The 27395-nt window shown below is 41.7% G+C and overlaps 1 protein-coding gene across 3 annotated transcripts in view; it reads left to right on the top strand.

The window, feature by feature from the left end:
• GPATCH8 (G-patch domain containing 8) overlaps nt 1–27395 on the top strand; it is a 79690-nt gene that overhangs the window by 11625 nt on the left and 40670 nt on the right. For 2 of the 3 annotated variants that reach the window (XM_084616017.1, XM_084616018.1), the window contains exons 1-2: nt 16983–17063; nt 24319–24336. Coding sequence is in view for 1 of the 3 variants with exons in the window: in XM_084616016.1 (XP_084472142.1) it covers nt 16989–17063 (75 nt within the window). In the remaining 2 variants the exon portion in view is untranslated. Of the gene's footprint in view, nt 1–16982; nt 17064–24318; nt 24337–27395 lie in introns of those variants that run through there. The other variant, XM_084616016.1, reaches the window with a different exon arrangement.

The following is a 27395-nucleotide window of genomic DNA, read 5'->3' as shown; positions in this document are numbered from 1 at the left end:
ACCCCCTAGATTGTGCAAAAAAGCCTTCCAGACATAAAGCCACTGTAAGAGTGTCAGTAAAGCAGGCTTCCCAAAACTAGGCGATGCAGAGGAAATGGTAAAAAGGATTCCCTTCTTCTCAGGGTGAAGCCCTTCATTGCCAGTGACAGCCTCTCCCACTGCCTTTTACAGAGGATGGAAATTGTCCAGTGGGGAGTGGGGGTTACCCGTGTATGGGTACCCCCAGGCAGTGCAGCCTCCATCCTCCAAACCTCAACCCTGCAAATGCTACATCTTGGCACCTCTCAAGTGAAACATGTTTAAGCATGCTACTTCCTTGACCAGTGCAGCTAGGGCCAATTATGAATGTACAGTATGCATAGTAGTTACAGATTTGTACAGGAACATGTTATAGCATTTACATGCTAGAATGGGCTGCCAAAGAAGCCTTAATAGATCACTTTTCCCCCTATAACGGTTGTTCTCAAACTGGGGGGTCATGACCCCTCATGTGGTTATGTGGGGATTGTGAGCTGGCAGCTCTGTGGAGCTGACATCCCCTAGCCACCATTAAATTAACCCCCCCTATTTTTAAGGGGGGTCACACTCAGAGGCTTGCTGTCTGAAAGAGGTGGACTTTGCAGTTTCTGAAGAGCGAGCAAAGTTTCTGCTGAACATGTTTCATTCTGTGCTCTGCTTTGTGGGATGATTTACCATGTAGAATGAGTCGGTATGCAGCTTGGTTGGGAGAGACTGCAGCAATGTGGTTTGATGTTGTCCATCCAAATTCAGCTTCTGAACGCTGGCCCTTTTTTGCTACTATGGCACGGTTTTCTTGTTTTCTGTCAGCTCTCCCCTGTTGTCGTGCTGCTCCCTTCCAGACTCTCTCATAAGCATTTCCCTGAGCATGTTGGTGGACTGAACATATCCAGGTCAGACAGATCTGAGTATCTCTTCTATTGTTGGCTTATCTGTTTTGAAAGCTCAGGTACGTATAGTGTCTGCCATCCGCTAGGGATGTGCTTTTGGCAGTCTTCCACACCAGAGGGACAAATTCTCCACAGTGCTCATGTGTCAAAATAATGTTAAGATGGATTCACCCAATTCAAAAGTAAAACCTTCCCATCAGCCTTTCTGAAGCTGAATCTCGGCCTTTATTTTCCTGGGTGGTTCTGCAGCCTCTACTGTCACTTGCAGTGGTCTATGCTGTGATCTGGGGATCACTGCTGTGACCTTCCTTCTGAAGTTGCCTGCATTTTCAGAGGTGACAAAGGCTAGGTCAGGATTGACAAGTATCAGAGGGGTAGCCATGCTAGGGCATGGCTACACTTGCAAGTTAGAGCGCATTAAAGCAGCCCCGAGCGCCCTAACTCGTGACGCTTCCACGCTGGCAAGGCACGTAGAGCACCCGGACTCTATAGCTGGAGCACTCCTGGTAATCCACTTCCATGAGAAGCAGAAAGCTTGCTGCTCCCTGGCTGGAGCACCGCAGCACCAGTGTGGACCCCCTAGTCTGTTAATGCGCTCTGATCGGCCTCCAGAAGTGTCCCACGATGCCTGTTCTAGCCACCCTGGTCATCGCTTTGAACTCTACTGCCCTGCCTTCAGATGACCAACCATCAGACCTGCCTTTTAAATTCTCTGGGAATTTTGAAAATCCCCTTCCTGTTTGGTCAACCAGGCTTGGAGTGCTCTCAGTGAATCTTTGGGATCCCAGTTCAAGACACGACGAACCTGATTCCCAGGCGTGACACCTGCGCAAAGCTCCAGCCTAGGTCAGAGAGAGATGCAAGTGTTGAAGTAAAGCAGCAGTCCCTTAATGAAAATCAAAAAGCGCAGAAGTGGCGGGAGAGTGAAAGGAGGGTCTGCCAGCAGAATGCGGATTGCCGGCACCAGAGCGGCTGCTAAGTATTATGGAGCGCGAAGCGGACTCAATACAGGGGCTCGTAGCAATGCAGGCAGAGCACTTCCACACACACCCCCCTCACCCCTCTGCAGCCCTTGTCCCAGAACGCTTTTCCTTGTGCCCCCATGTCACCTCCAACCCACTTTCCCCAACATCCGGGTTCTTATCACCACCAGCTGCCTCCCAACACCTGTAGCTTCACCACCCAGCCCTGCAAACTGCCCATGCACTCAGCCTCCATCACCATGCATTTTAGCCAGCCAGAATTGCAGCACTCGTTGCACAGCACTCCAGGCAGGAAGGCTGAGTATGATAACAGGACATACACAAATCTGTGGTTGTACCATTCCCCACCCCACCCCCCCTTGCCCTCTTGTTTCTTTATTATTGCATTAAGTAAATGATACCTTAGCCCAGGAAAGCAACAGGCACCACAAGTCAGTGGAGCAAACAGAGATTCCTACTAACATTGGAACCACTGCACTTCACTCCTATGCAGGGCACCAAACATTACTGGTGGTTTTCAGCCTCAAATTGCTCCCTCAAGGCATCCCTAATCCTTGCAGCCCCACACTGGGCCCCTCTAATAGCCCTGCTCTCTGATTGTTCAAATTCAGCCTCCAGGTGTGGAACCTCCAAGGTCGATGCCTGAGTGAATCTTTCACCCTTCCCTTCACAAGTGTTATGTGGGGGTATAGCACGCAGGTATAACTGTGGGGATGTTGTCATCTGCCAGGTCCAGCTTCCCGTACAGAGAGCGCCAGCGGCCCTTTAAATGGCCAAAAGCACACTCCACAGTCATTCTGCACCAACTCAGCGTGTTGTTGAACCGCTCCTTGGTGCTGTCAAGGCTCCCTGTGTAGGGTTTCATGAGCCACAGCATTAAAGGATAAGCAGGGTCTCCAAGGATCACAATGGGCATTTTGACATCCGCTTCTGGTCTGGGAAGAAAGTCCTGTCTTGCAGCTTCCTGAACAGGCCTGTGTTCAGAAAGATGTTTGTGTCATGTCAATGAAACACCCACGGTGATCTACAAGCTCCTGGAGAACCGTAGAGAAATATCCCTTCAGATTAACGTACTTTGAGGCTAGGTGGGCTGGTGCCAGAATTGGAATATGCGTCCCATCTATTGCCCCTCCGCAGTTAGGGAAACCCATTTGTGCAAAGCCAGACACAATATCATGCACGTTATCCAGAGTCATGGTTCTTCTGAGCAGGATGCGATTAATGGTCCTGCAAACTTGCATCAACACGACTCCAGCTGTCAGCTTTCCCACTCCAAACTGCTTAGTGACTGATCAGTAGCTGTCTGGAGTTGCCAGCTTCCAGATTGCAATAGCCGCCCACTTCTCCACCGGCAGAGCAGCTCTCAATCTCGTGTCCTTGCGCCGCGAAGTGGGGGCGAGCTCCTCACACAGTCCCATGAAAGTGGCTTTTCTCATCTGAAAGTTCTGCAGCCACTGCTCATCATCCCAGACTTGCATGATGATGTGATCCCACCGCTCAGTGCTTGTTTCCTGAGCCCAAAAGCGGTGTTCCGCTGTGGTGAGCAATCTTGTGTCACATCTGTTATGCGAGTTGACATCATCGGACTCCTCACTGTCAGTTTGTAACTAAGGAGTAACTCGACTGCCATTTGTGACGTGCTGGCGAGATCTATCAGCATATTCCTCAGCAGTTTGGGATCCATTCCCGCAGACTGAAAGGGAAGACAGCGCGTGCAGTACAAAAAGCGTTGAAAGATGGCGCCAAATATGGATAGAAGCCCAGGGATTGCTGGAATGTGGCGTTGGGACAGGACCCAGAATCCCTGCAGCCCCTGCCCCCTTCCCACAAGCCACAGCGGCAGAATGGGAAGAGGTGCTCTGGGGGATAGCTGCCCATAATGCACCACTCCCAATGCCGCTGCAAGTGCCGCAAGTGTGGCCACACCAGTGTGCTTGCAGCTGGTAGTGTGAACACACTGCAGTGCTTTCCCTTCTGCGCTCTCCGAGGGCTGGTTTAACTCACAGCGGTCTACATCTACAAATGTAGCCGTGCCCATAGTCTTTAAGGTGCCACTGGACTCCTCATTGTTTTTGTGGATACAGACTAACAGATTTATTGGGGCATAAGCTTTCGTGGGTTAAAAAACCCTCACTTCAAATGCATGGAGTGAAAATTAGATACAGGCATAGATATACTGACACATGAAGAGAAGGGAGTTGCCTTACAAGTGGAGAACCAGTGTTGAGAAGGTCAATTCAGTCAGGGTGGATGTGATCCACTCCCAATAAGAGATGAGGAGGTGTCAATATCATCCTCTCACCTCATTTTTATTTGTGGATTAAAAGAGGAAAATGAGCATTCTTGTTTTTTCAACTCCCAATCAGCAGTTCATTGAACTAGCTAAATCTACTGAAATTAATTTAATTTGAAGTATGTTTATTTTGAAAAAAGAAAAATATATTCAATTTAAATAAAATCAGGTTTAAGTTTAAAAAAAAAAGGTTTAAAAATACTTTTAAAACCTTTTTAAAAAGTCAATTTTTATCCGCCATGCTGCACATACCGGTTGCAAATACTACTCTAGAGGGCGTTTTGTGCCAAAAAATTAAAAATTCTGTGCCAAAAAAATGAAACTTCGGTGTACAATATTTTAAAATTCTACAAATTTTGTGTCAAATAAATTTGGAGGCTCCAGCATGGCATTGGGGAGCACAGGCCACTTACTGCACAGAAGTGGGAGATCACTGTACAGCTCCCTCCCTGGGACCCGGACTCAGCGGTGAGGCTGCACCCAACCCTGACACAGTGCAAGGACCGGGCCTGCCCCAGAAACACCCCAGGGTACTGCCCCTCCATGCTGGTCCACCAGGTGTGGGGCAGGCAGGCTCAGTAAGGCAGGATCCAAGTGTGGAGGGGCTTAGTGTGGGAGAATCCAGGTGTGGGTTGAAAGGGTTCTGTGTGGGACAATCTGGGTATGGGCGGCTCAGTTGGGGATCTGGGTGCAGAGGGGATCTGGATGCACAGAGGCTTGTTGGTGGGGTTCTGGGTGCAGTGGTAATGGGACTCTGCAGGGGGGTCCAGGTGAAGGTGGTTGGGGCTCAGCAGGGGGAAGTGGTCTGGTTGTGGGTGGTATAGAGCTCGGTGGGGGGGTCTGGGTTGGGGGCTCAGTTGTGGGGTCCAGATCCTGGGGGCTCAAAGTGGTGGGGATCCAGGTGCAACTGGTTGGGGCTCAGTGGGGTGGGGATCTGGGTATGGGTGGCTTGTCAGGGTGGTCCAGGTGCAGGGGGAGTGGGGCTTATCGGGGGGGGGGTTCTGAGTGCAGGGTGGTGAGGCTCAGCAAGAGGGTCTGGGTATGAGGGGTTCTGGATGCATGGGGTTTGGGTGGATGCAGGAGCAGCACCCTGTACGAGGATCACTCCCCCTACAGCTGAGGAACGGTGGGCGCAGGAAGCAGTGGGGGGGTCGGGTGGTTGTAGAGTTTCCCTCAGCCAGGGTAGAAATTGGGGGGTGGGTCTGACCCGACCTCGGATGCTGTACAGGGGTGGCGTAAGTCTCGTCCTCTGCAGCCCAGCCTGCACTAGCAGCTGAGCCTGGCGCAGGTTGGGAGCCACCAGCTGTGTCTTTTCCAGTCCCGATTCCTGCCCAACAGTGATTTACCTCTCTGCCGGCTGCCCTGGGCACTTAAAGCTACTGTTGGGTTGAATTGCATGACCGCTCTTGTGGCTTCCTTTTGCTTCTCCATCAGAAAGTCATATTTCTGCTGGGAATCAAAGAAATCTGCAGGGGACATAAATTTTGCACATGCGCAGTGGAGCAGAATTCCTCCAGGAGTAAAATACTCTCTTGCTATTGGCAAGTGAAGGGAGGAAATTTGTCAAGATATGGCATTATCACCATTTTACACTAAGGTAGTTGAGGCATAGAGAGGCAAATAAACTTGCTCAAGGTCCTGGCTTCCTTGCTTAGACCCCACTGTATTTCTCAACTACTCTGTAAGTTGCTTTTTTCATCGGGCTGTTTTGTACCTGAATATTTGTAGTAATGCATTTTTTCTAGCTTAAGGGTCTCAACTTGTTTCAAGATATGACTCTATTTTGATGGTGTTGATTTCTCTTGGTGCTTAACGACTTAAATATCAATTCATTTCCTGTCAGTCATTTTTTTACTTTTTTACTTTACTTATTTTTTACTTGTTCTGTAATTTCAACAGTGTCATCTTAAATAGGTAATTACAAGGCGCTCCTGAAAAAGGTGGGGGGGGAAGGCATTTTAAATTCATACTGACAGGTTTCAGAGTAACAGCCGTGTTAGTCTGTATTCGCAAAAAGAAAAGGAGTACTTGTTGCACCTTAGAGACTAACCAATTTATTTGAGCATGAGCTTTCGTGAGCTACAGCTCACTTCATCTGATGAAGTGAGCTGTAGCTCACGAAAGCTCATGCTCAAATAAATTGGTTAAATTCATACTGAATCTTAAGTAATTTGATCGCTTTTGTTGTAGTAAAATTATCTCGCATTTTAAGCATTCTCAAATGTAATTATGGTATATTCACTTATCTAAAACTTAAAGGCTTGCTGCAGCTTTCACAAAAACCTGACTGCATGTATTTTCAAAATTATTTTTGTCCATAGGTATGCATTGTCGATACTTGTACTCTGCTTATTTACAACAGAGACAAAGCAATGTATTGTAATAATGCCCTGGATGGCATAAGAAAACTAGCTGTTGCCTTCTGCATTTTTTTTTTTTTCCTGTTAGAAAAGTACAAGCTAAGCCATCTGGTACATTCACATGATTTCAGGAGACTCGTGGAAAGAGAGATGTCCAATATTATGTGAGGCTTTAACAAAATATTTCTAGGTCCCAATGGAATCTTTGCAGAGCTGCCTTTATATTCCGTTTTTCTAGATCACAATACAAGTTACTTGACTTCTAAAAATCCTGAGAGTAGTTCTAGTGCAGGCAATGGATGGGATACATTTGCCATCATAGATTGAGTTAAATTTTTGCTTTTAAAGAGTAATATCTGTTATTCTGACTAGATAATGAGTGTTCTAGAAAACCTACTTCTAAACCTTGTTTTCCTCGTGAATTATTTCACACACGTCTCTAGACGTGACATTTCTCTAACACCGACACCACTTCTTACATCAGTTAGGTATTGGAGGTCTCCTGTCTGCCTATTGACTCAACATGATCTTATTGGGCTTGTAGGAGCTGCATAAAGCTCTGTTAGTCTTGAATTTGCAGGCAGTCATTTTAAACAGGAAGCTTGCATTAAACAAGTAATACGGATGTTGTGATGAAATTGTAAAACCAGTAGTTTTTGGTTCTGGTGTGTCTATGTCATAAAGAGCTGACTAATTATGATTCACTAGTTTTAGCCATCTTCCATATGTATAACTCATTCCAAAAACTACTTTGAAGAGGGCTTCACGTATAATAGAGCTCATAGAGATGCCCACACTGAATATAACTTAATGCTTTCCATTATAAGCCCCTGTTTTCCATTGCTTACATCCTTGCCAGTCTTTAAGCAGAAATTTTCCATACTTGCTCTCTGCCTTAGGATGATTTTTTTTATAAAAGGTTTTGCCCCCTTGTAATTCCTCTCTCCTGGATGCAGATCCTGTCTCTCTTCCCTAGGATCAGAAGAGAATTACTTGTGTATCATACATCAAAAGTACATACAGTTGGTCTGAGGTCCAGAAGGAAGTGAGAGGTAGACCAGTTGAAAATATCTGGGTAATGATAAAAGGGATAAAAAAGGGGTTACATGTGATGGCCTTTGGTGTTCTGTTGCTTTCCTTGTTGGGCCTGTCCTGTAGTATGTGACTTCTGGGTACCTATCTCGCTCTGTCAGTCTGTTTCCTCATTTCCCCAGATGGGTATTGTAGTTTTAAAAATGCTTGATTTAGATCTTGTAGGTGTTTGCTGGCACATGATGGCATATATCATATTAGTAGATGTGCAGGTGAGTGATACAACCGCATTTGTTCCAGTCACTCAGGCAGAGACAAATACCTACAAGATCTTTTATAAAATATTCTTAAAACTACAATATCCAGCTACAGTAATATACTACATAACATTTATTTATTAACAATCACCGAAAACAATGTGCGCGCACACGTACAGTGCTCACCACTCCCAGTAAGACAGCTGAATTTTTCTCAATGGCCAGTCAGGATCAGGTCCATCTGGGGGACTCCCGTTTCTGCACGGTGTCATTGGCAGAGTGTTGAGGTCTGGCAGCTGTGATCATTGGGGCTGTGTCCGGGAGTTGGTTCCTAAAGAACATCCTTTTGGACCCCAGTTTATATTGTGAAATTTGAGTCCTTTTTAGCTATACCGTAACCAATCATTGTACTAAAATTTTACTAACCAATCCTAACAATAGTGTAAAAAAATTCTTTAACCAATCCTACCTGCAGGGATGCAGAGCGTGGTAGGAAGCCCCTGCCAGCCTCGCCAACCCTCCCAGCTCCAGCAGGGGTCCCAACTCCAAGGTCATACACCACAACCTGCTCCTCTCCCCCTCCCCCAAGTGCCTGCAACACCCCCCCCCCCAGCACTAGCGGTGCCCCACCCCACCCTGAGCACCCACAGCCCTCTGCCCAAGTTTTAGTCATGGGGGTATTTTTAGTAAAAGTCATGGACAGGTCACTGGCCTGTGAATTTTTGTTTATTGCCCATGACTGGTCCATGACTTTTACTAAAAATACTCATGACTAAAACTTAGCCTTACTGATGAGTGCCATCTTTGGCTGAGGCCCTGAAAAGAGCTGTTAATGTTGACATTAGACACTGAGACTGTAATAGAAGACAATTGTCAGATTTGTGTCAGAGTAGCAGCCGTGTTAGTCTGTATTCGCAAAAAGAACAGGAGGACTTGTGGCACCTTAGAGACTAACAAATTTATTTGAGCATAAGCTTTCGTGAGCTACGGCTCACTTCATCCAATGCTCCAGTGAAGTGCTCTTTTTCTTTTTGTCAGATTTGGTCTCTCACATGGTTAATTGCAATAGGAGATTAACAGGGGTCATGATGTGAATGTATCCGACACACCCCCCATCTTGCAACATTATTTAATTGGATTTTTTCAGAGGCAATAAATAGGCGTGGTTAAGGACATGGCTACACTTGCAGATGTAGAATCATAGAATATCAGGGTTGGAAGGGACCTCAGGAGGTTCTAGTCCAACCCCCTGCTCAAAGCAGGACCAATCCCCAATTAAATCATCTCAGCCAGGACTTTGTCAAGCCTGACCTTAAAAACGTCTAAGGAAGGAGATTCCATGTAGAGATGTAGAGCGCTTTGAGTTAAACCAGCCTTTGGAGAGCACAGTAGGGAAAGCGATGCAGTCTGCCCGCGCTGACAGCTTCAAGCGCACAGGCGTGGCCACATTTGTGGCACTTACAGCAGCATTGGGAGCGGTGCATTGTGGGCAGCTATCCCAGCATGCAGGTGATTGCAATGTGCTTTTAAATGGGGTGGACAGGGTGGAGTGACAGGGAATGTGTTTTGTATGTATGTGGTGGGAGAGCATGTCAGCATGCTGTCTTGTAAGTTCAGACAGCAGCAGGACCCCCCCCACACCTCTCTCTCTCTCACAGGGCATTTCACACTAATGGCTTGCTTTGTCCTGGAGCAGATAAGCAGCGGGCTGTCAGAAACGGACCTTTCAAAGGGCATATCCGCATTCCTTGCAGCGATTCAAAAACAATGACAAGAGTGGCCACTTGACTTAAGGGGATTATGGGACGTTTACGGAGGCTGATCACAGCGCAGTAATGCAACACCTCGTTCACACTGGCGTCGCAGCGCTCCAGCGGGGGCGCAGCAAACGTTATTCCACTCGCCGAGGTTGAGTACCAGCAGCGCTGTAGCGGCGGAGTCAGAGCGCTCCACGTGCCTTGCCAGTGTGGACGGGGAGTGAGCTAGTGTGCCTGGGGCTCCTTTATTGCTCTGTAACTCGCAAGTGTAGCCAAGCCTTACGTGTTAGGTGGAGTAACAAGTCTGGCTGAAAACTCTGTGTGAATATTAGCCTTTTGGTGGTTGCTGATTTTATCATTTTGGCATCCAAAAGCATGTGGTAGGAATGCATCCATGGAAGTTTGAGGTTTATTTCTGTTGGACTAATCAATAGTTAACCTCCATTTAAAATGTTTGCTGGGATACATTAATTTTACTAAGTTTTTTTGGATTCTGTTATCTAAAATAGAAACCTTTTCTTTTGCAGCGTTCTTTTTCTGCTCTCCAGCCACAGAGGTTCTGTAGTAGGTTTATAGAGTACCAATCATATGTTCCTCTCCCAGGCAATTTAGAAAATAGTGATGATGAGCCTGGTGAGGCTTTCTTTTTCCCCCCTTCCTTCAAGGAAAGTTTTTTTTTCTGCTGATTACTGTGCAGGCAAGCCATTGCAATTTATAGAACATTAGGAAAGGGATTGGTAATAAGCTGGAAAATATCAAACACTGTAGCACCCACACCTTGAATTCTGTGTACAGTTCTGGTCTTCCCATCTCAGCAAAGATATTCCAGTTGGAAAAAGTACACAGAAGGGCAACAATTAGGGGTATAAGTGAGAAATCCATAACAAAAAGGAATGCTGATGCAGGCTGTGAAAGCAAAACATCAAATTCCTTTTGTCAGATTTAAATTTCCCCATTTAGCTGGCATTTAGTCATCATTCAACTCCAGAGCTCACATTTACCTGAGTGTTCTGATTGATGAGGAAATGAGGTTGAAGTTGCAAGGATGCTAGCTCTGAAGTGACTGGAGGGAGAATACCTGGGGAAAAATGTTGGTCACACTACAACACAAGTCACATGGATGTTGACTTCAGGTAGGGTGAAGAGACTCCTAAGTTAAGGCCCCAGTTCAGCAAGGTACCTTGTGCACGAGCCTAGGAGAGTGGGTAAAAATATCCGATTTTTAAATTTACATTAAATATTAGCAAAAAGAAAAGGAGTACTTGTGGCACCTTAGAGTCTAACCAATTTATTTGAGCATAAGCTTTCGTGAGCTACAGCTCACTTCATCGAAGCTTATGCTCAGATAAATTGGTTAGTCTCTAAGGTGCCACAAATACTCCTTTTCTTTTTGTGAATACAGACTAATACGGCTGTTACTCTGAAACCTGTCATTAAATATTAGTTGTTTTTAATGAACCTATTTAAAATTAAATGTGAAATTATGACAGCCTATGTTAAGGCCTAATATTTAAGTGAAATAAGAATAATATTTAGTACCTGTTTTTGTTGCCAAGTTTTAAAGAGAGTCAACCACTGAACTGCTGGAAGTGACTGGCTAAGCACCTGGAACCAGAGTTTGAAGTGCTAAACTAGCTTTTGACAGCAGTGGCCTCTTCTGCGGTGCAGAGAACGTATTTTCTTCATTTCAGTGTATTCAGCTAGTTCATTTCAATGGCTCGTTCATTCAGAGTTAAGAAACCAACTGGAGATGAAAAAGCAATAGTTTGTTTTCCACTTCCAATCTATGCAGAAAACTTAGGTGTGGAAGGGTGAGATCAACCACTTTTTACACCTTGAAGGACGTGGTAACCAAAACCAACTGGTTCAGTTCACTGACTATAGACAATGCTGCCTTAATTTTAGAAGTAAAATGTGTTTTGATGAACTTTTTATAAGCTTTTTTTCTTATGTTCTAGCACATTTAAGGTAGGTTTATTTCACTAATAGTTATTTAAATGCTGTTTTTGTGCATTTTTAATTGAATTTGAATTTCCATCCAAATTAAGCTTGATGCAAATCACAAGTAAAAAAATTTTAAAAATCTAGTAAATAAGATTTAACATAAACAAGAATATGAATAATTGTCAGGCTATGTAACTGTTAATAACGTATATAGACATAGTATATCCTTTAGTTATCAAAAAGAAGCACCAGTATAAAGCCTATATTTAGTTGCAAATCAGCATGTTTTAATGGTTACCAACAATGAATTAGAATGAACATCTCTTTGAGAAAATAACTATAAACGTCTAAAATACCTTGTTTAAAATCAAGGTTTCCTCCTGCTGATTTAAGTTATGATTGAAATCGGTGATTTAAATCCATTCACCTTGGTGCCTAGTCCCACAAAAGTCAGTAGGACTACTTGTGCTAAAACTAAGTATGTGCCTAAATACCTTGGTGAACCAGGACCTAAAGCAGTAATGGATGTAAAGGAGATTCCTACACCTGAGCCATTCTTTTTAGGTGACAGATCTGAAGAACAGTCGCAGATTGAGAAGGTTTTGGAACAAATTGACGAATTAAGCAGTAATAAGTCACCAGGACAGATGGTATTCACCCAAGAGTCCTGAAGGAATTTGTATGAAATTGCAGAACTACTAACTGTGGTGTGAAGAAAAGGAGTACTTGTGGCACCTTAGAGACTAACAAATTTATTTGAGCATAAGCTTTTGTGAGCTAGAGCTCACTTCATCAGATGCATTCAGTGGTATGTAACCTGTCCCTTAAATCAATCTTTATACCACTTTAATGGAGGGTAGCTAATGTAATGCCTGTTTTTTAAAAAGGCTCCAGGGGCAATCCTGGCAATTGCAGGCCAGTAAGTCTAACATCTGTACCATGCAAATTGGTTGAAACGACAGTAAAGAACAGAAATATCAGATGCTTGAATGATGTGAGGACACTTGAATGATGTGATGAAACCTTGAAGAGGAAGAGGACACACTGAGGAAGAGTCAGCACGGCTTTCGTAAAGGGAAATCGTGCCTCACCAATCTATTAGAATTCTTTGAGAGTGTCAAATGTGAATAAGAGTGATCCAGTGGATATTGGAGCAGTGTACTTGGACTTTCAAAAAGCCGTTGACAAGATCACACACCAAAGGCTCTTAAGCAAAGCATGCAGTCGTGGCCGATCCTGTCATGGATCTGTAACTGCTTAAAATATAGGAAACAAAGGATAGGAATGAATGGTCAGTTTTCACAACAAAGAGAGGTCAATAGCAGGGTCCCTTAAGGATCTGTACTGGGACCAGTGCTGTTCAACATAAGAATGGCCATACTGGGTCAGACCAAAGGTCCATCCAGCCCAGTATCCTGTCTACCGACAGTGGCCAATACCAGGTGCCCCAGAGGGAGTGAACCTAATAGGTAATGATCCAGTGATCTCTCTCCTGCCATCCATCTCCACCCTCTGACAAACGGAGTCTAGGGACACCATTCCTTACCCATCCTGTCTAATAGCCATTAATGGACTTAACCTCCATGAATTTATCCAGTTCTCTTTTAAACCCTGTTATAGTCCTAGCCTTCACAACCTCCTCAAGCAACTTCCACAGGTTGACTGTGCGCTGAGTGAAGAAGAACTTCCTTTTGGTTGTTTTAAACCTGCTGCCCATTAATTTCATTTGGTGGCCCCTAGTTCTTATATTATGGGAACAAGTAAATAACTTTTCCTTATTCACTTTCTCCACACCACTCATGAGTTTATATACCTCTATCATATCCCCCCTTCGTCTCGTCTTTTCCAAGCTGAAAAGTCCTAGCCTCTTTAATCTCTCCTCATATGGGACCCATTCCAAACCCCTAATCATTTTAGTTGCCCTTTTCTGAACCTTTTCTAATGCCAGTACATCTGTTTTGAGTTGAGGAGTCCACATCTGTATGCAGTATTCAAGATGTGAGTGTACCATGGATTTATACAAGGGCAATAAGATATTCTCTGTCTTATTCTCTATCCCTTTTTTAATGATTCCCAACATTCTGGTGGCTTTTTTGGCTGCCGCTGCACACTGTGGACATCTTCAGAAAACTATCCATGATGATGCCAAGATTTTTCTCCTGATTAGTTGTAGCTAAATTAGCCTCCATCATATTGTATGCATAGTTGGGGTTATTTTTTCCAATGTGCATTACTTTACATTTATCCACATTAAATTTCATTTGTCATTTTGTTGCCCAATCACTTAGTTTTGTGAGATTTTTTTTTGAAGTTCTTCACAGTCTGCTTTGGTCTTAGCTATCTTGAGCAGTTTAGTATCATCTGCAAACTTTGCCGCCTCACTGTTTACCCCTTTCTCCAGATCATTTATAAAGAAGTTGAATAGGAATGGTCCTAGGACTGACCCTTGGGGAACACCACTAGTTACCCCTCTCCATTCTGAAAATTTACCATTTATTCCTACCCTTTGTTCCCTGTCTTTTAACCAGTTCTCAATCCATGAAAGGATCTTCCCTCTTATCTCATGACAACATAGTTATAAATGATCTGAAAAAGGGGGTAAGGAACATGGGGCAAAGTTTGCAGACAATGAAAAATTACTAAGATAGTTAAGTGTCAGAGTAGCAGCCCTGTTAGTCTGTATCCGCAAAAAGAAAAGGAGTACTTGTGTCACCTTAGAGACAGTCTCTAAGGTGCCACAAGTACTCCTTAAGATAAAGTCCAAAAATGGCAGATGAAATTCATCTATTGATAAATGCAAAGTGTTGTACAACACAATCCCAACTACAAAAAAAAAAAAAAATGATGAGGTCTAACTGATCGCTATATTTGGGGTCAGGAGAGAATTTCCCCCCAGGGCAGATTGGCAGAGACCCTGGGAGAGTTTTTCACTTTCTTCTGCAGCATAGGCATGGGTCACTCGCAAGTTTAAACTGGAGTAAATGGAGGGTTCTCTGTAACTTGAAGTCTTTAAATCATGATTTGAGGACTTCAGTAACTCAGCCAGAGGTTAGGGGCATAATGCAGGAGTAAGTGGGTGAGATTCTATGCCCCCAATGTGCAGGAGGTCCCTTCTGGCCTTAAAGTCTGTGTCTATGAAAATGCCAGACAGGAGAAGAGATAAGAAAGACTTGGATGGTAGGACATTTCATCAGATGGGTTCAGGAATATTTGACTCGAAGTGTGGAATCTTAAGCTGTTGTAGTTTATGGGAATTTTGTCATTGCTTTATTGGGGCCACAGTGTCACTCTAGATTTTCAGATTAATGATATAAGAGGAAGTTTGGGTTTAGGACTTGGTTGCTATGAGTGGAATAACATTGCTTTTTATATACAGCCTTTATTTTGTGATTTGGAGCTCATTTACAGTGACGCTTTAATCAGAGGTAATTAATTGGCACTATGAAATAGGAAGAGCATCCTTTGTGATACAGCTTGAGTCCACACAAGATATGGAAAGAATTCAGATAAAATTTGGTCAGTTTAATGTTTCCTTTTTACCAGGTTGCCATAAATGTCAATTATGTTTCAGAGTAGCAGCCGTGTTAGTCTGTATTCACAAAAAGAACAGGAGGACTTGTGGCACCTTAGAGACTAACAAATTTATTTGAGCATAAGCTTTTGTGAGCTACAGCTCACTTCATCGGATGCATTCAGTGGAAAATACAGGGGGGAGATTTATATACACAGAGAACATGAAACAATGGGTGTAAATTATTGTTTATGGTATAATTAAATAAATGTGTGTACTTCCATTAAAGATTTAATGTTACGATATTTGATGTCTGTGACTGATTCTAGACACAATAAAAACATCAGTTTAATGTGCCACATTGAAGGGTTTTGGACATAAAAATTAGATTAAGAAGTTGATCCTCCTTCCCCCTCCTCCCCCCCCCCCCAAATAAACCAAAGTCAACAGGAAGGGTATTCCACCAACTCCGGGGTGTGGAGGGAAAGAGAGGAACAGTGCTCTTCTACTCTGAGCTCCAAAAGCACTGTAACGTTTCAGGCAATGAGTATTTAGTTGTCTAGGAGTTCAAGAAGACTCTGTCCATTAAAAGCTTCAGATATTAATAGGTAACAGTCATCTTAAAAATTACACTTCAGTTTGATTTAACTTTTTTTATAATTAATAGGTAACAGCTGAGGTTATTGCAACTGACATTTGACTAGTATTTTTCTTTTTCATCTTATTTGATTAGTGTATTTGCAAACACTCTCTGCATAGTCAGTGTTTCCCATGTTCTTATGGGCCTTTCACACAGCTGCAGGTAGAAGGACATTTTTAACTATAGGAAAATATAGTTGAAAGGCCTCAAATTGGCGGGGAAGTTGTTTTGAAATTGGCTAGATTTCAAGTTGGCCATGTCCCTTTATAAGCAAAATGACAGGTTTCAGAGTAACAGCCATGTTAGTCTGTATTCGCAGAAAGAAAAGGAGTACTTGTTGCACCTTAGAGACTAACCAATTTATTTGAGCATGAGCTTTCGTGAGCTACAGCACACTGTAGCTCACAAAAGCTCATGCTCAAATAAATTGGTTATTCTCTAAGGTGCCACAAGTCCTCCTTTTCTTTATAAGCAAAATGTTACACTTTATACATGTCTTGGCAGGCAGTGCAGAGGAGGAAATGGTAGGTAGGCAGAGAAGCCCTTCTGCCAACCCCTGGCAATTGAGCTGTCATTCTGATTAATCTGCAGGCAACAAATCAGCCTCTTTGGTAGCCCTCAAGGTACATTGTACCAATGCGACTCTGTCAAAAAGGGCAGCTATCATGGTGGTTGGATACACAAGAGAAGAGATATGGCTTTAATCTGGTGACTTGCTTTAGAGAACAAAATCTTGCAGCCTTTTGACTATGACCAATGTCAGGTTTCTGAAGTAACTTCCCATAAAATATTGGAGATGGTTTTCTGCTCCTATTTTCTATTTGAAATAATGTGTATAATTTTGTTTTTGCTGAGATTCAATTTCAAGCAGTTTAGACTCATCCAGTCACAGATTTCAGTGATGCATTCCATCTGTGGCCTATGTGGACTGTATCTGTTGTATGTAAGAGTCATTTTAATTTTACTGTGAATTTAATCCTACAATATTTCTTCCAACTCAGTGTTTCTTAGGATCAGCATTTTCACTTACTTTACTAAAAGTAGCACGTGGTGTCAGTTTAAATAGTTATCTGGCATTCTGAAACCTTCTTAGTTTATGAAGGTCATCAATCCAGCATAGCTGGGATTACATCAGACTGTCATTTTTACGTCCTAATTATTTGAGTCTTATTTAATCAGTTGATTTCTTTTGCTGTCTAATATGAGTTTGGGGCTCAATTTATATTATGAGTGGGAATTACATAGTTTTGGGAAATGTCTTGATTACCATAGAGAAATAACAAAAAATATTCTTCTTTTGCAGGGTAATCACTTTGATCAATATGAAGAAGGACACTTGGAGATTGAACAGGCATCTCTAGACAAGCCAATAGAATCGGTAAGATACACATATCATCACCGTCGGCCCACCAGCAAATTAGACAGTGATCGGATGGGACTTGATGTGAATGCAGTTAAATTTGACAGGACCAGGCACTAGTGTGTAAATAGCAGTTCAGGGATATTCTTTTCTAAGATGCTTGCATGTCCTGCATTAATGTTAAGTGGGCCTGGGCTTCAATCTTTAAATAGTACTTTTTATAATCTAGGTTACTGTAAAAATAGTTCAGCTTGATATTTGAGAAACTATTTGAAATAATACATTATTTATGGCAAGTTAGTTTGCTAAATATTAAATTTTGTTGAGAAGTTAGTTTATTTTTGTGAACCTAATGAAAGAGGAGTAAAATGTATTTTGATCCTTTTAGCTTACATTTCCTGAATAGTCAGATGACCAACTAGTGTATATAACAATTTAATAAATGTTAGAACTACCATTAGCAGTGAAGAGAACTGAATTTTAATTGATATGCTTCAATAATGATAAAATCTGCCCGAAAAATTATCTTTCACATAAAACAACATTCCTGTGTAGTTTTTAAAAATGTCATTTTACTTTGTTGAATTAGGTATGGCAATTAATAATATCAAACTGTAGAATGGGGAAAGGTTCAATTTTTGGGTAGCTTTTCTTTTAAGCTTCTGAATCTTTTAACTTTGCACAGTATCACTTGCTAGTCTCAGATGTACAGTAACATTTCTTCTTACGCTGCCTAAATTTGTCCTGGGGGTTCAGCATTTAACATTAGTGCTTAGATGCAAATATTCATCTATAGTCTTAGTGGAGTGAAACCTGTGATTGGGGTGAGGGAGGAAAAAGGGAAGCTTACTGGTGATCTGATTTAGGCTCAATTTTTATTAAAGATTAGCACTTTTCAGATAGCTTTTTCCCTGAAGAAACTAAAATTGACTCTGAAGTTTCATCCCTTTAGTGTGCATTTTTTAAACTGTAGTGTTAGCAAAGGATCAATATATATTTGCATCCTATGTAGATTGGTGTTGTGTGTGTCTGTGTGCGTGTTTAGATGTTTACAGAAATTTACACAACTTGGGGTGTTCGACATTTTTCTTCCGCAGCAGTTGGCCCATATTAGCTAAGCAGCCATGATCTGGTTTGTATTGCACGGTCTGCCTTTTTTAATTTCTTTAGGGTTTCCTTTCCCCCTTCTTATTTCTGTTCTTCTGGTCCAGTGAACACTGCATACAGTACCTATTGTCTTAATGTGCTGGCATGATGCTAGATTTAGGCATGGCAGTAATTGATGACGCATGAGATAATGCTGCAGAGGGGGGAATTTGCATTTGATGTTCTGCTGAATAGTTCAATCTTGTGTTGTGACATGAGAATCTTTACTGACATGCCAAGCCTACTTCCCTATGTAAATGTCATGAGAAACAGCTAGAGTTAGCATCTATTCCATACCACGTTGGGGATTATCATTAGACAGATTATTCAAACGTTATCTACAGGCTAGACCAAGATCTCACTTTTACAAGTGTTTGTTTTTTCCAGAATAGAGGAACAAAGCATGTGGGTGACAAATTAAAATACTGCATGTATGTTTAAAATTTAAATCTCTTCTGGCCATTATTATGGAATAGTCAGATATACAAAATTATACAGAAAATGTAAGTACATCATATGCCCTATCGTACACAATGCCTAGGATGATAGTCACTGGGTGACCAGTGTATATGATATTTGGCTGCAGTTTGAGGAGTTTCAACAGCAGCAGATACCTTTGGTTAAATTACAGCACAAGTATTTATTATTCTTACATACGCTGTAGTGCAAATATAGGGACGTTATCAAATCTAAATACTTTAACTTGGGCAGGTTTTTATTTTAATATATAAAATGTACACAATTCGAAGTCTCATGACCAATAGTAAAAAAACGCATTTAGTGGAGAAGACAAGAAGATGGTCTGCCTGTTTGGTGTGGGGGACCAAAAAAATTCAGAATAATTCCTACCCTACCACCCAATTGGTTAAATTTTTTTCTTCTGTCTGTAGAAAGATAGGCTTTAAAAAAAAAAAAAAACACAAAAAAAACCAACCACCCGCATTTGGGAATTCGGGAATTGAATTATGTTGCATCAGAGAGAGAGAAATATATTCTGTAGAGGACAGACTGCTAAAAAAATTCTGTTTTGTGATCTGTTGGGTCAGGTATCTGTTTATAATAAAATATTTATCTCCCCAAAAATATTTAGTGACCAGTTGTCTGCTGTATGGTCATAGTATATATCAGAGGACTGGCTAGTAATTATTTTTGGGGAGAAAAGCTTTTTAAAAAATACATTTTTCTATGGAAACAAGAATTTTTTTTAAAAAAAGGGGATAGCCAACCTAATTTTAGATTAGGAACCAAATTTTACTTTTGAAAAAGATGGATCATCTTTCTGTTCTCTCCACTAAATATGTTGTTTGTGTTTAAAATAATCTACAGCTATTAAGATTAATATAATTTGTTACATAAACTGAAATTATTAAAAATTGCTTAAGCTCCCAAATTGTTTAACTGAGTATATTTGTAATCTTTACAATTGCAAAATTACAAATACATTTTAAATAAATGGGAGTGGGTTTTTTACCTGCTAAAACCAGAGTTTAGGGTTCTGTGTTCCTCCTGCAAGAGTTGGATCTCATACCTAAAGCAGCGTGGGGCATCAGATTTCTTTCTCTGCTTTGGGTGTGTGTTATATTATTTGGCTCTTCCAGAAGAGAGAATAACAACCATGAACTTAGATCATGAGAGGTAAGTAAAAGGAAATAATTTTAAATATTTAGTTTTAAAATGTGCTGTATTTGCAATTTTGAAGTTTACCAATTTGTTGTATTAATGATTTATGATCTTAAACAATTCTCTGTTAGTGTTTCAACTCACCTTTTTGCAAAGAAATTTAGCGGTAGCCGCACTAAGAACCCATTCCTGCACCATTGAAGTCAATGCAAGTTTTGCCATTCGTTACAATGGAAGCTAAACCTGAGCCTCTAAGTGTCTTCATCAGTAAAGAAAAAAAGAGAACCTGTTTTTAGCAGTGAATGTTAAAGCATTTTTCAGTTAAATTTTAGGGTTAATATAGAGAATTTACAGAATTAAAGTACATCCTATTAAAAATAAGTGGGTTTCTTTACAAGATTTTCAGATCTTCTAGGAGTGTGAAAACTATTTGAAGCCTAGTAATTGTAGACCACTTTTGGAAATGCCTAGGGAAAATGGCTTTGCTTGGAGCATACATTTTGGAGTATCACTGCTGAATTTAGATCCATCTCTGCAGCATTATCTGTTGAGAGATGCTGACTGTACTGCTACAGCATGCAACTCAAAGGTGGCTGAAATCGCTTAGGTTTGGGAGTCTACAGATCACTACACTGGTTAACTGTTTTGAATGACTGTACTGCATATTTTAAAAAAGCAGTCTGCAGCAGCTGGTGTCCATGGAAATCCTACATTGTACTGCTAGTGTAGGCCAAAGATGTCTCTGAACTGAGGCATGAGGAGAATATAATGATGAGAATATAATTCAGGTATTTCTTCTTCGGAAAAGTAGGATTAGAGCAAGTGGAAAGCAGAATTAGAGGAAGCTAGTGGCTTGGAAGTCAGAGGTAGAACAATAAAGGTAAAGCCTTAAGAGGACTTACATTTCCAAAATGTTACAAGTTAGTGAAATGATACCAAGATTTATTTTTCCTTCAAACCAAAACAGGAAAATATATTTATAATATTTAATTATTTGAAAGGTTTTTTATTAGAAGAGATTCTTTAAAGAGAAACAAATTTTTGTTGGGCTAAATGAGAACCAACTAGTCTACATTTCATAAAAGGGAGAAAATATTCAATATAGATTTATGCAAACGTGCAAGTCATTGGTCATATTTACAAATGAGATGGCTATGGAATTGGAATCAGATTTTTTTTAAATTTAAAAAAAAGCAACAATGAATTTGTTCTTTAAGGCGGCAGATCCTACTTCTTACAAGACTGTTGTCCTGCTTTAAAAGGTTCTGGGCGCTCTCAGCTCCTCCTCCTGAAGTAAATGGGAATTGTTGGCATTCAGAACCATTTGTTTTGAAACAAGCAGTCTGATTTTCAGCTATGTAATGAGCTGCGCACATTCGATTTGAAACATTGTAGGACAGTGCACTATTTCTAGGTTATGGACTGAGCAGTTACCAAGTATTGCTGCTGATTTACTAGAATCCTTGTTGTCCTTAATGTTTTACTAAGGAAGCTTGTAGACAGTTCTAGTTTTTTGTCGTGCTAATACAACTTCAGGAGTTCAGTATTAGTCTTAGCCTGGTCTACACTATATAGCTAGTTTAACGTAAGCCGCTTATGTTGCCCTAATTATGTCCATGTACACACTATAGCCTTGTCCTGCTGATGTAAGTGCCCTACTACACCAACATAACTCCGCGAGAGGTAGGGCTTACGTCGATATAGTTAGGGCAAGGCAGTGTCTGTGTAGACACTGCTTTACTTACATCTGCTGTTGACTGTCTTGTCAATTTCACAGCTCCAATATGGAGCTGTGAAATTTACAAGAAAGCCCAGCTGGGAATGGGGGGGAAGATGGGCTCCTAGCAGGAACCTGCACAGAGCTGAGAGTGGCTGTAAGTCAACCTAACATAGGTCAACTTAAGTCTGTAGTATAGACATGCCCTACACAAAAATCCACTGTCCTCTCCCACTACACACAGTATGCAGAATGTCAGAGTTAAATCAAGTTGTCATTGTCAGAGGTTGGAAGTGAGACTGCACATCATTCACTTACTCTTAAGCTTCTTGTTAGTTTGTCCTTGTCAGAACTAATGAATATCCTTTTCCTATATAGTTCTGCGCAGTTGCCTGAGGAGGCTCTTTAAAACTCTGCTGGGGTTCAGATTCCAGGTGTTACTTGCTGAAGATGACAGTTCAGTCCTCTCCTCTAGAAGTCTACAATAGCTTCTGAAGTTGCCTTTTGTCACATGGCATATTTGTGCAGATCTGTGGACTCCACTAGTTCCAAAGTATAACCTGATAAGGCTGCTGATTTGACATTTAGCAGTAGCCATATGTGGACAGCGCTATAAATAATATGCGTCTTGAAGCTGAATGGTGTAGCATTACTGTTTGTCTTTTCTCTCTAGTTTTCGTTGTCATCTGTAGTGAGCTATAGGTTTTGTGTTGGGAATCTTTACAACCTTTTGTTTGCATGGGTTCACCCAGTGGCATCCAGTCCTTGCTTATAGGTAACTTGATACACAGTCAGCACAGCTTACAAGCCACTCAAGAGATGTATGGTTCTTGTTTATGCTGAAATCAGATTAATAGTATAAAAGGAATGTCTCTGGGGCGGCGGGGGGGACTTTGGGAGGAGAGGAGGTGTTAGGCAAAATTAGCGTTTGGCATATTTGTAATAGTTGAACAGTTCAACATCTTCTTGTTGTAATTGTTAGTTACGATATTCCTCACACAATGCCATCAAAACCCTTTGTGTCATTTCCCTTGTGTACATGTCAGTTTACATCTGCCAGGGCCATTGCTGGAGACTCTTACTGCAGGAAGCATGATCAAGTATCATTGGTACATGTGAAAAGTAATTAAATAAGGCCGTCTTGTCTAGTGTTTACAGTACAAGACTGCGTTGGGAACTCTGGGTTCTGTTTTGTGGGCTCTCAAGGACTAGTTGTGTCCTCTTGGATATGTCACTTGAGATAAAATTTTCAAAAAGGGCTTAACCAAGTGACAAGTTCCATTGACTTTCAGTGAGACTTAGGCTTCTAAATTATGTAAACCAATTTGAAAATGTTATGCTTAATCTGTGTCCCAGAGTTCTCCATCTGAAAAATGTGAATGATCTCTCTTTTGTTAGAGCTTTCTGATCTTGGGATGAAATGTGCTGTATAAGAGTCAAAGTAATGTTAAAATAGTAGTAAAGCACATGAAAAGATACTGTAAACCATTCACTAATCTGTTACAGTTATGTGACACCACATCATTGGTTAAGAGGACAAATAGCATGGCTCCTGCATACATAGCTGGCTGGTCCTGCTAAACTGTCTTGATTGCCTGGGGGTTCTACTGTATCATTCTAGTCAAAAGCATATTGAGTGATTTTGTTGACTTGGCTGACTTGACAGCTTTTAATGTGACTCTCACTTCTGAGGTCCTTGTAGCATAGCCAGTGAGTTATAAGAGTAATGTCTGCATATGCTCTGAGGAACGAGTTGTTTCCTTGGACTGGCCAATGGCATGTTTGGGAACTGGCACACATGCTTAGAAAAGTACAGAAAGGAGGAGAACTACTACAAAATGGGGTTGATTTATTCAAAGGGAATATCAGTTCTTGACACCAAGAGGAGGAACTCTGTAAGTAAAAGGGATTTTCCTCTAGAGATGAACAAAGTTAATATATTATTCCAGAAAACGACCACAAGCCAGCAGCCTGGCTGCGATGCTTTGTGCTGCTGAATGAGAGATTCTGATCTGACTAATAGTGCGTCTCACTCTAGAGGCCAATAGGAGCTAATAGCAGTGCAACGCTACACTAGCACCACTCCCATCTGTGACCCGTGCAATTCAACCTCTCGTTTTAAGGGCAGCATTTAACCGGCGAAGAGCGCTCCTGCCGGCCTCCCTTAGCCAGAGCCATTGTCGCACGGAATGAATGTAGAACGAAGGGATAGATGGAAAATGGGAGGGGATCATTAATCTCTTAAATTCCAGTGGGGCCTACACGCTGAATACCTGACCCTTCGGAATGTTATCTTCACAATAGCAACAGAAAATGTGCCATTGCAGCTGCCTGTTTTTAACTATCCAGCAGTTTCACTGCCTAGTCGATGCCAAACATTGTGTTTAACTAATTTTACATCAGAAGCTATATATACAAGCAATGCTATTGGGAGAAAATGCCCCCTTTTTCCTGGGAACTGACATGCAGTAAGATATAAGTTTATTGCAAGTTGAAAAACATGACCATCCTCTTGAGTGGGTTTGTAAAAGTGGTGCTAATGTGTATAACTCTTCTGAATCTTTCTTTTTCCCCCTTTAACATTTGTTTACCTCTTCACTGTGTCAGTCACAACACCACTCTTGAATCTCCCTGCTGGTCTTGACTTGTTAAATTTATTTTATGCTCTCACTCTTCTTTAATAAATACATTACTTGCAAGCAGTGAATTGAAAACAAAGCAAAAGAAAAACTACCATTAGTGATTGGACAGTTTCTTACTTTGTGTTACATTTAACTGTTCTTTTGACAGCCCAGTTTTTAAAGCCAGGTTCGTATGGAAATGCTTTCACTCCACTTGCACTGCTTTTGGAAATAGCAAACTGCTTCATCTGTCTGTTTATTTTAGTGCATTCATGACACAACTCAGTCAGCACAATGTCTCATCTCCACTTAACAAACTATTGTACGGCAGTTCTTGTCCTTCTTTAAAAATGCAGCCATTTATGTCAGCATCAGCTTTTTAAATTTGATTCCCATAATCCTTTGTCAGATTCAGTTAATATGTTCATGTAGAAGGAACAATTACAATGTAATAGCCATAAAAATGGGGATCTGTGGCCCCATTTTACAAGAGGAACATGCAATTGTTGTCATTGTGGCATAAATGGTCTGCAGCAGTTACTCTCACAGGTAAGTTCTTGTAAACCTTAAAGTCTAAAACGCTCTTCCATGGTGTTCATAGTTGGAAACCATATTTGTTGTTCGTTTTTCTCTTTCACTCATATTGATTTAAATATTTATATCTTGGCATATTCTTACTGCTCCTCGTTTTTCAATGTAGAACTAACTACTGCTTCATAGAGAGACCCCATAGTGTGGGAAGGACATTGTTGTACACTCTTGTCTTGAAAAAGTTAGTGAGACTAAAATGTCTTTTTTTACCTGCAGAGCAAAAGAAAAAGGGCTCTAGTCACTAGAATTTTGGGGGGGAGTAGGGTGGAAGGGGGAAATGCATCCAGGCACACTGTAAATCTCAAACTCTTGTGCTCTTTAGGTCTGATACACCAGTGGCATTCACATTATTCAGTCATGTACACCAATGAGTGTGTAAAACACTGCTGTTCTGACTTCTGGGTTTTTGTTTAATACTTCATTACTGAATTAAACTAAAATTGTAGCATTTTTATTAGCTGACTTTTGGATACAATGCATCATTGTGTCACAACCAGACAACTCATTACAATTCAGGATATTCTGTAATATCCTGAGTTGTAATGGGTTGCATAACTAGAAGAATTTATGACAATGAACTGTATGTTGAGTTTAAAGACATTTTTAAAAAAAGGCTCTTTAGGCAATCCTGGAAATTACAGGCCAGTAAATCTAATTTCAGTACCAGGCAAATTGATTGAAATTATAGTGAACAGAATTATCAGATAAAAAGAACAGGAGTACTTGTGGCACCTTAGAGACTAACAAATTAATCTCTAAGGTGCCACAAGTACTCCTGTTCTTTTTGTGGATACAGACTAACACAGCTGCTACTCTGAAACCAGAATTATCAGATGAACATGATACACTGAGGAAGAGTCAACATGGCTTTTGTAAAGGGAAATCATACCTCACCAATCTGTTAGAATTCTTTGAGGGTGACAACAATCATGTAGACAAGGGTGATCCAGTAGATATAGTGTAGTTGGACTTTCAGAAAGCCTTTGATAACGCTGCTCACTGAAGGCTCTTAAGCAAAGTAAGCAGTCATGGGATAAGAGGGAAGGTCCCCTTGTGGATCAGTAACTGGTTTAAAAGATAGGAACCAGAGGGTAGGAATGAGAGGTCACTAGGGTCCCCCAAGGATCTGTACCAGGACCAGTGCTGTTCAGTTTATTCATAGATAATCTGGAACAGGGGTACACGGTTAGGTGGCAAAGTTTGTAGACAACACAAAATTACTTAAGATGCAGTAAAAACTGTATTATCCAGCATGTTACCAACCAGAAAGCTCTATAAAGTGGCATTTCTGATCTTCAATAGGGTCCGGTTGGCACAGGGCTGGCAGGCTCCCTACCTGACTCTGTGTCGCTCTCTGAAAGCGGCGACATGTCCCTGCTGCTCCTAGGTGGAGGAACGGCCATGGGGGCTCAGTGCACTGTTCCCGCCCCGAGTGCTGGCTCCACAGCTCCCATTGGCCCTGGCCAACTGTGGCCAATGGAAACTGCGAGGGTGGCGCCTGCAGGTGGAAGCAGCGCGGAAAGCCGCCTGACCACACCTCTGCCTAGCAGCAGCAGGAACATAATCGCTGCTTCTGGGGAGCCGCTCGAGGTGAGTGCCACCCGGATCCGGCACCCCGAAACCCCTTCCGCACCCCTGCCCCGAGCCACCTCCTGCACCCAAACTTCTTCCCTCTTAATTAACCGGAATTTTTGACTTAGCAGCACCCACCATTCCCCAGCATGCCGGATAACAAAGCTTTTACTGTAGTTAAGTCCAAAGCTGACTGCAAAGGAGATCTCACTAAACCAGGTGACTGGGCAAGAAAATGGCACATGACATTAAATGATGATAAATGCAAAGTGATGCACGTTGGAAAACATAATCCCAACTCTGCATACAAAACGATGGGGTCTAAATTAGCTTTTACCACTCAAGAAAGAGATCTTGGAGTCATTGTGGGTAGAGCTCTAGAAACATCTGCTCAATGTGCTGTGACAATCAAAAAAGCTAACATGTTAGAAACCGTTAGGAAAGGGATAGTTAGATGAAAAAATATCATAATGCCACTATATAAACCCTTGGTGCACCCACACCTTGAATACTGCGTGCAATTCTGGTCGCCCCATCTTGAAAAAGATGTATTAAAATTGGCAAAAGTTCAGAGAGAGGCAATGGAATGATTAGGGGTATGGCACAGCTTCCATATGAGGAGAGATTTAAAAGACTGGCACTGCTCAGTTAGAAAAGAGATGACTGGGGGGATATGCTAGAGGTCTGTAAAATCATGTAAAGGAGTAAATATGACTTTCTCCACACTATTCATCACACATGAAGCAGGGGTCACCCAATGAAATTAATAGCAGATTTAAAACAAACATCAGGAAGTATTTCTTCACACAACAGAGAGTCAACCTGTGGAACTCTGCCAGGGGATGTTGTGAAGGCCTAAAGTATAATTGGGTTCGAAAAAGAATTAGATAAGTTCGTGTAGGCTCTTAGCCAAGATAGTCACTGACTCAACCCTATGCTCTTGGGTGTCTCTAAATCTCTGACTTCCAGAAGCTGCCCCTGATGGCTGGGGATGGATCACTCAATAAATTGCCTGTTTGGTTCATTCCCTCTGAAGTGTCTGGCACTGGCCATTGTCAGAGACAGATTGCTGGGCTAGACAGA

Source organism: Lepidochelys olivacea, assembly GCF_965140295.1.
Source record: "Lepidochelys olivacea isolate rLepOli2 genome assembly, chromosome: 27".
Taxonomy (NCBI): Eukaryota; Metazoa; Chordata; order Testudines; family Cheloniidae; genus Lepidochelys; species Lepidochelys olivacea.
Note: the sequence above shows the minus strand (reverse complement) of the source record. Positions and strands in the feature narration are given on the sequence as shown.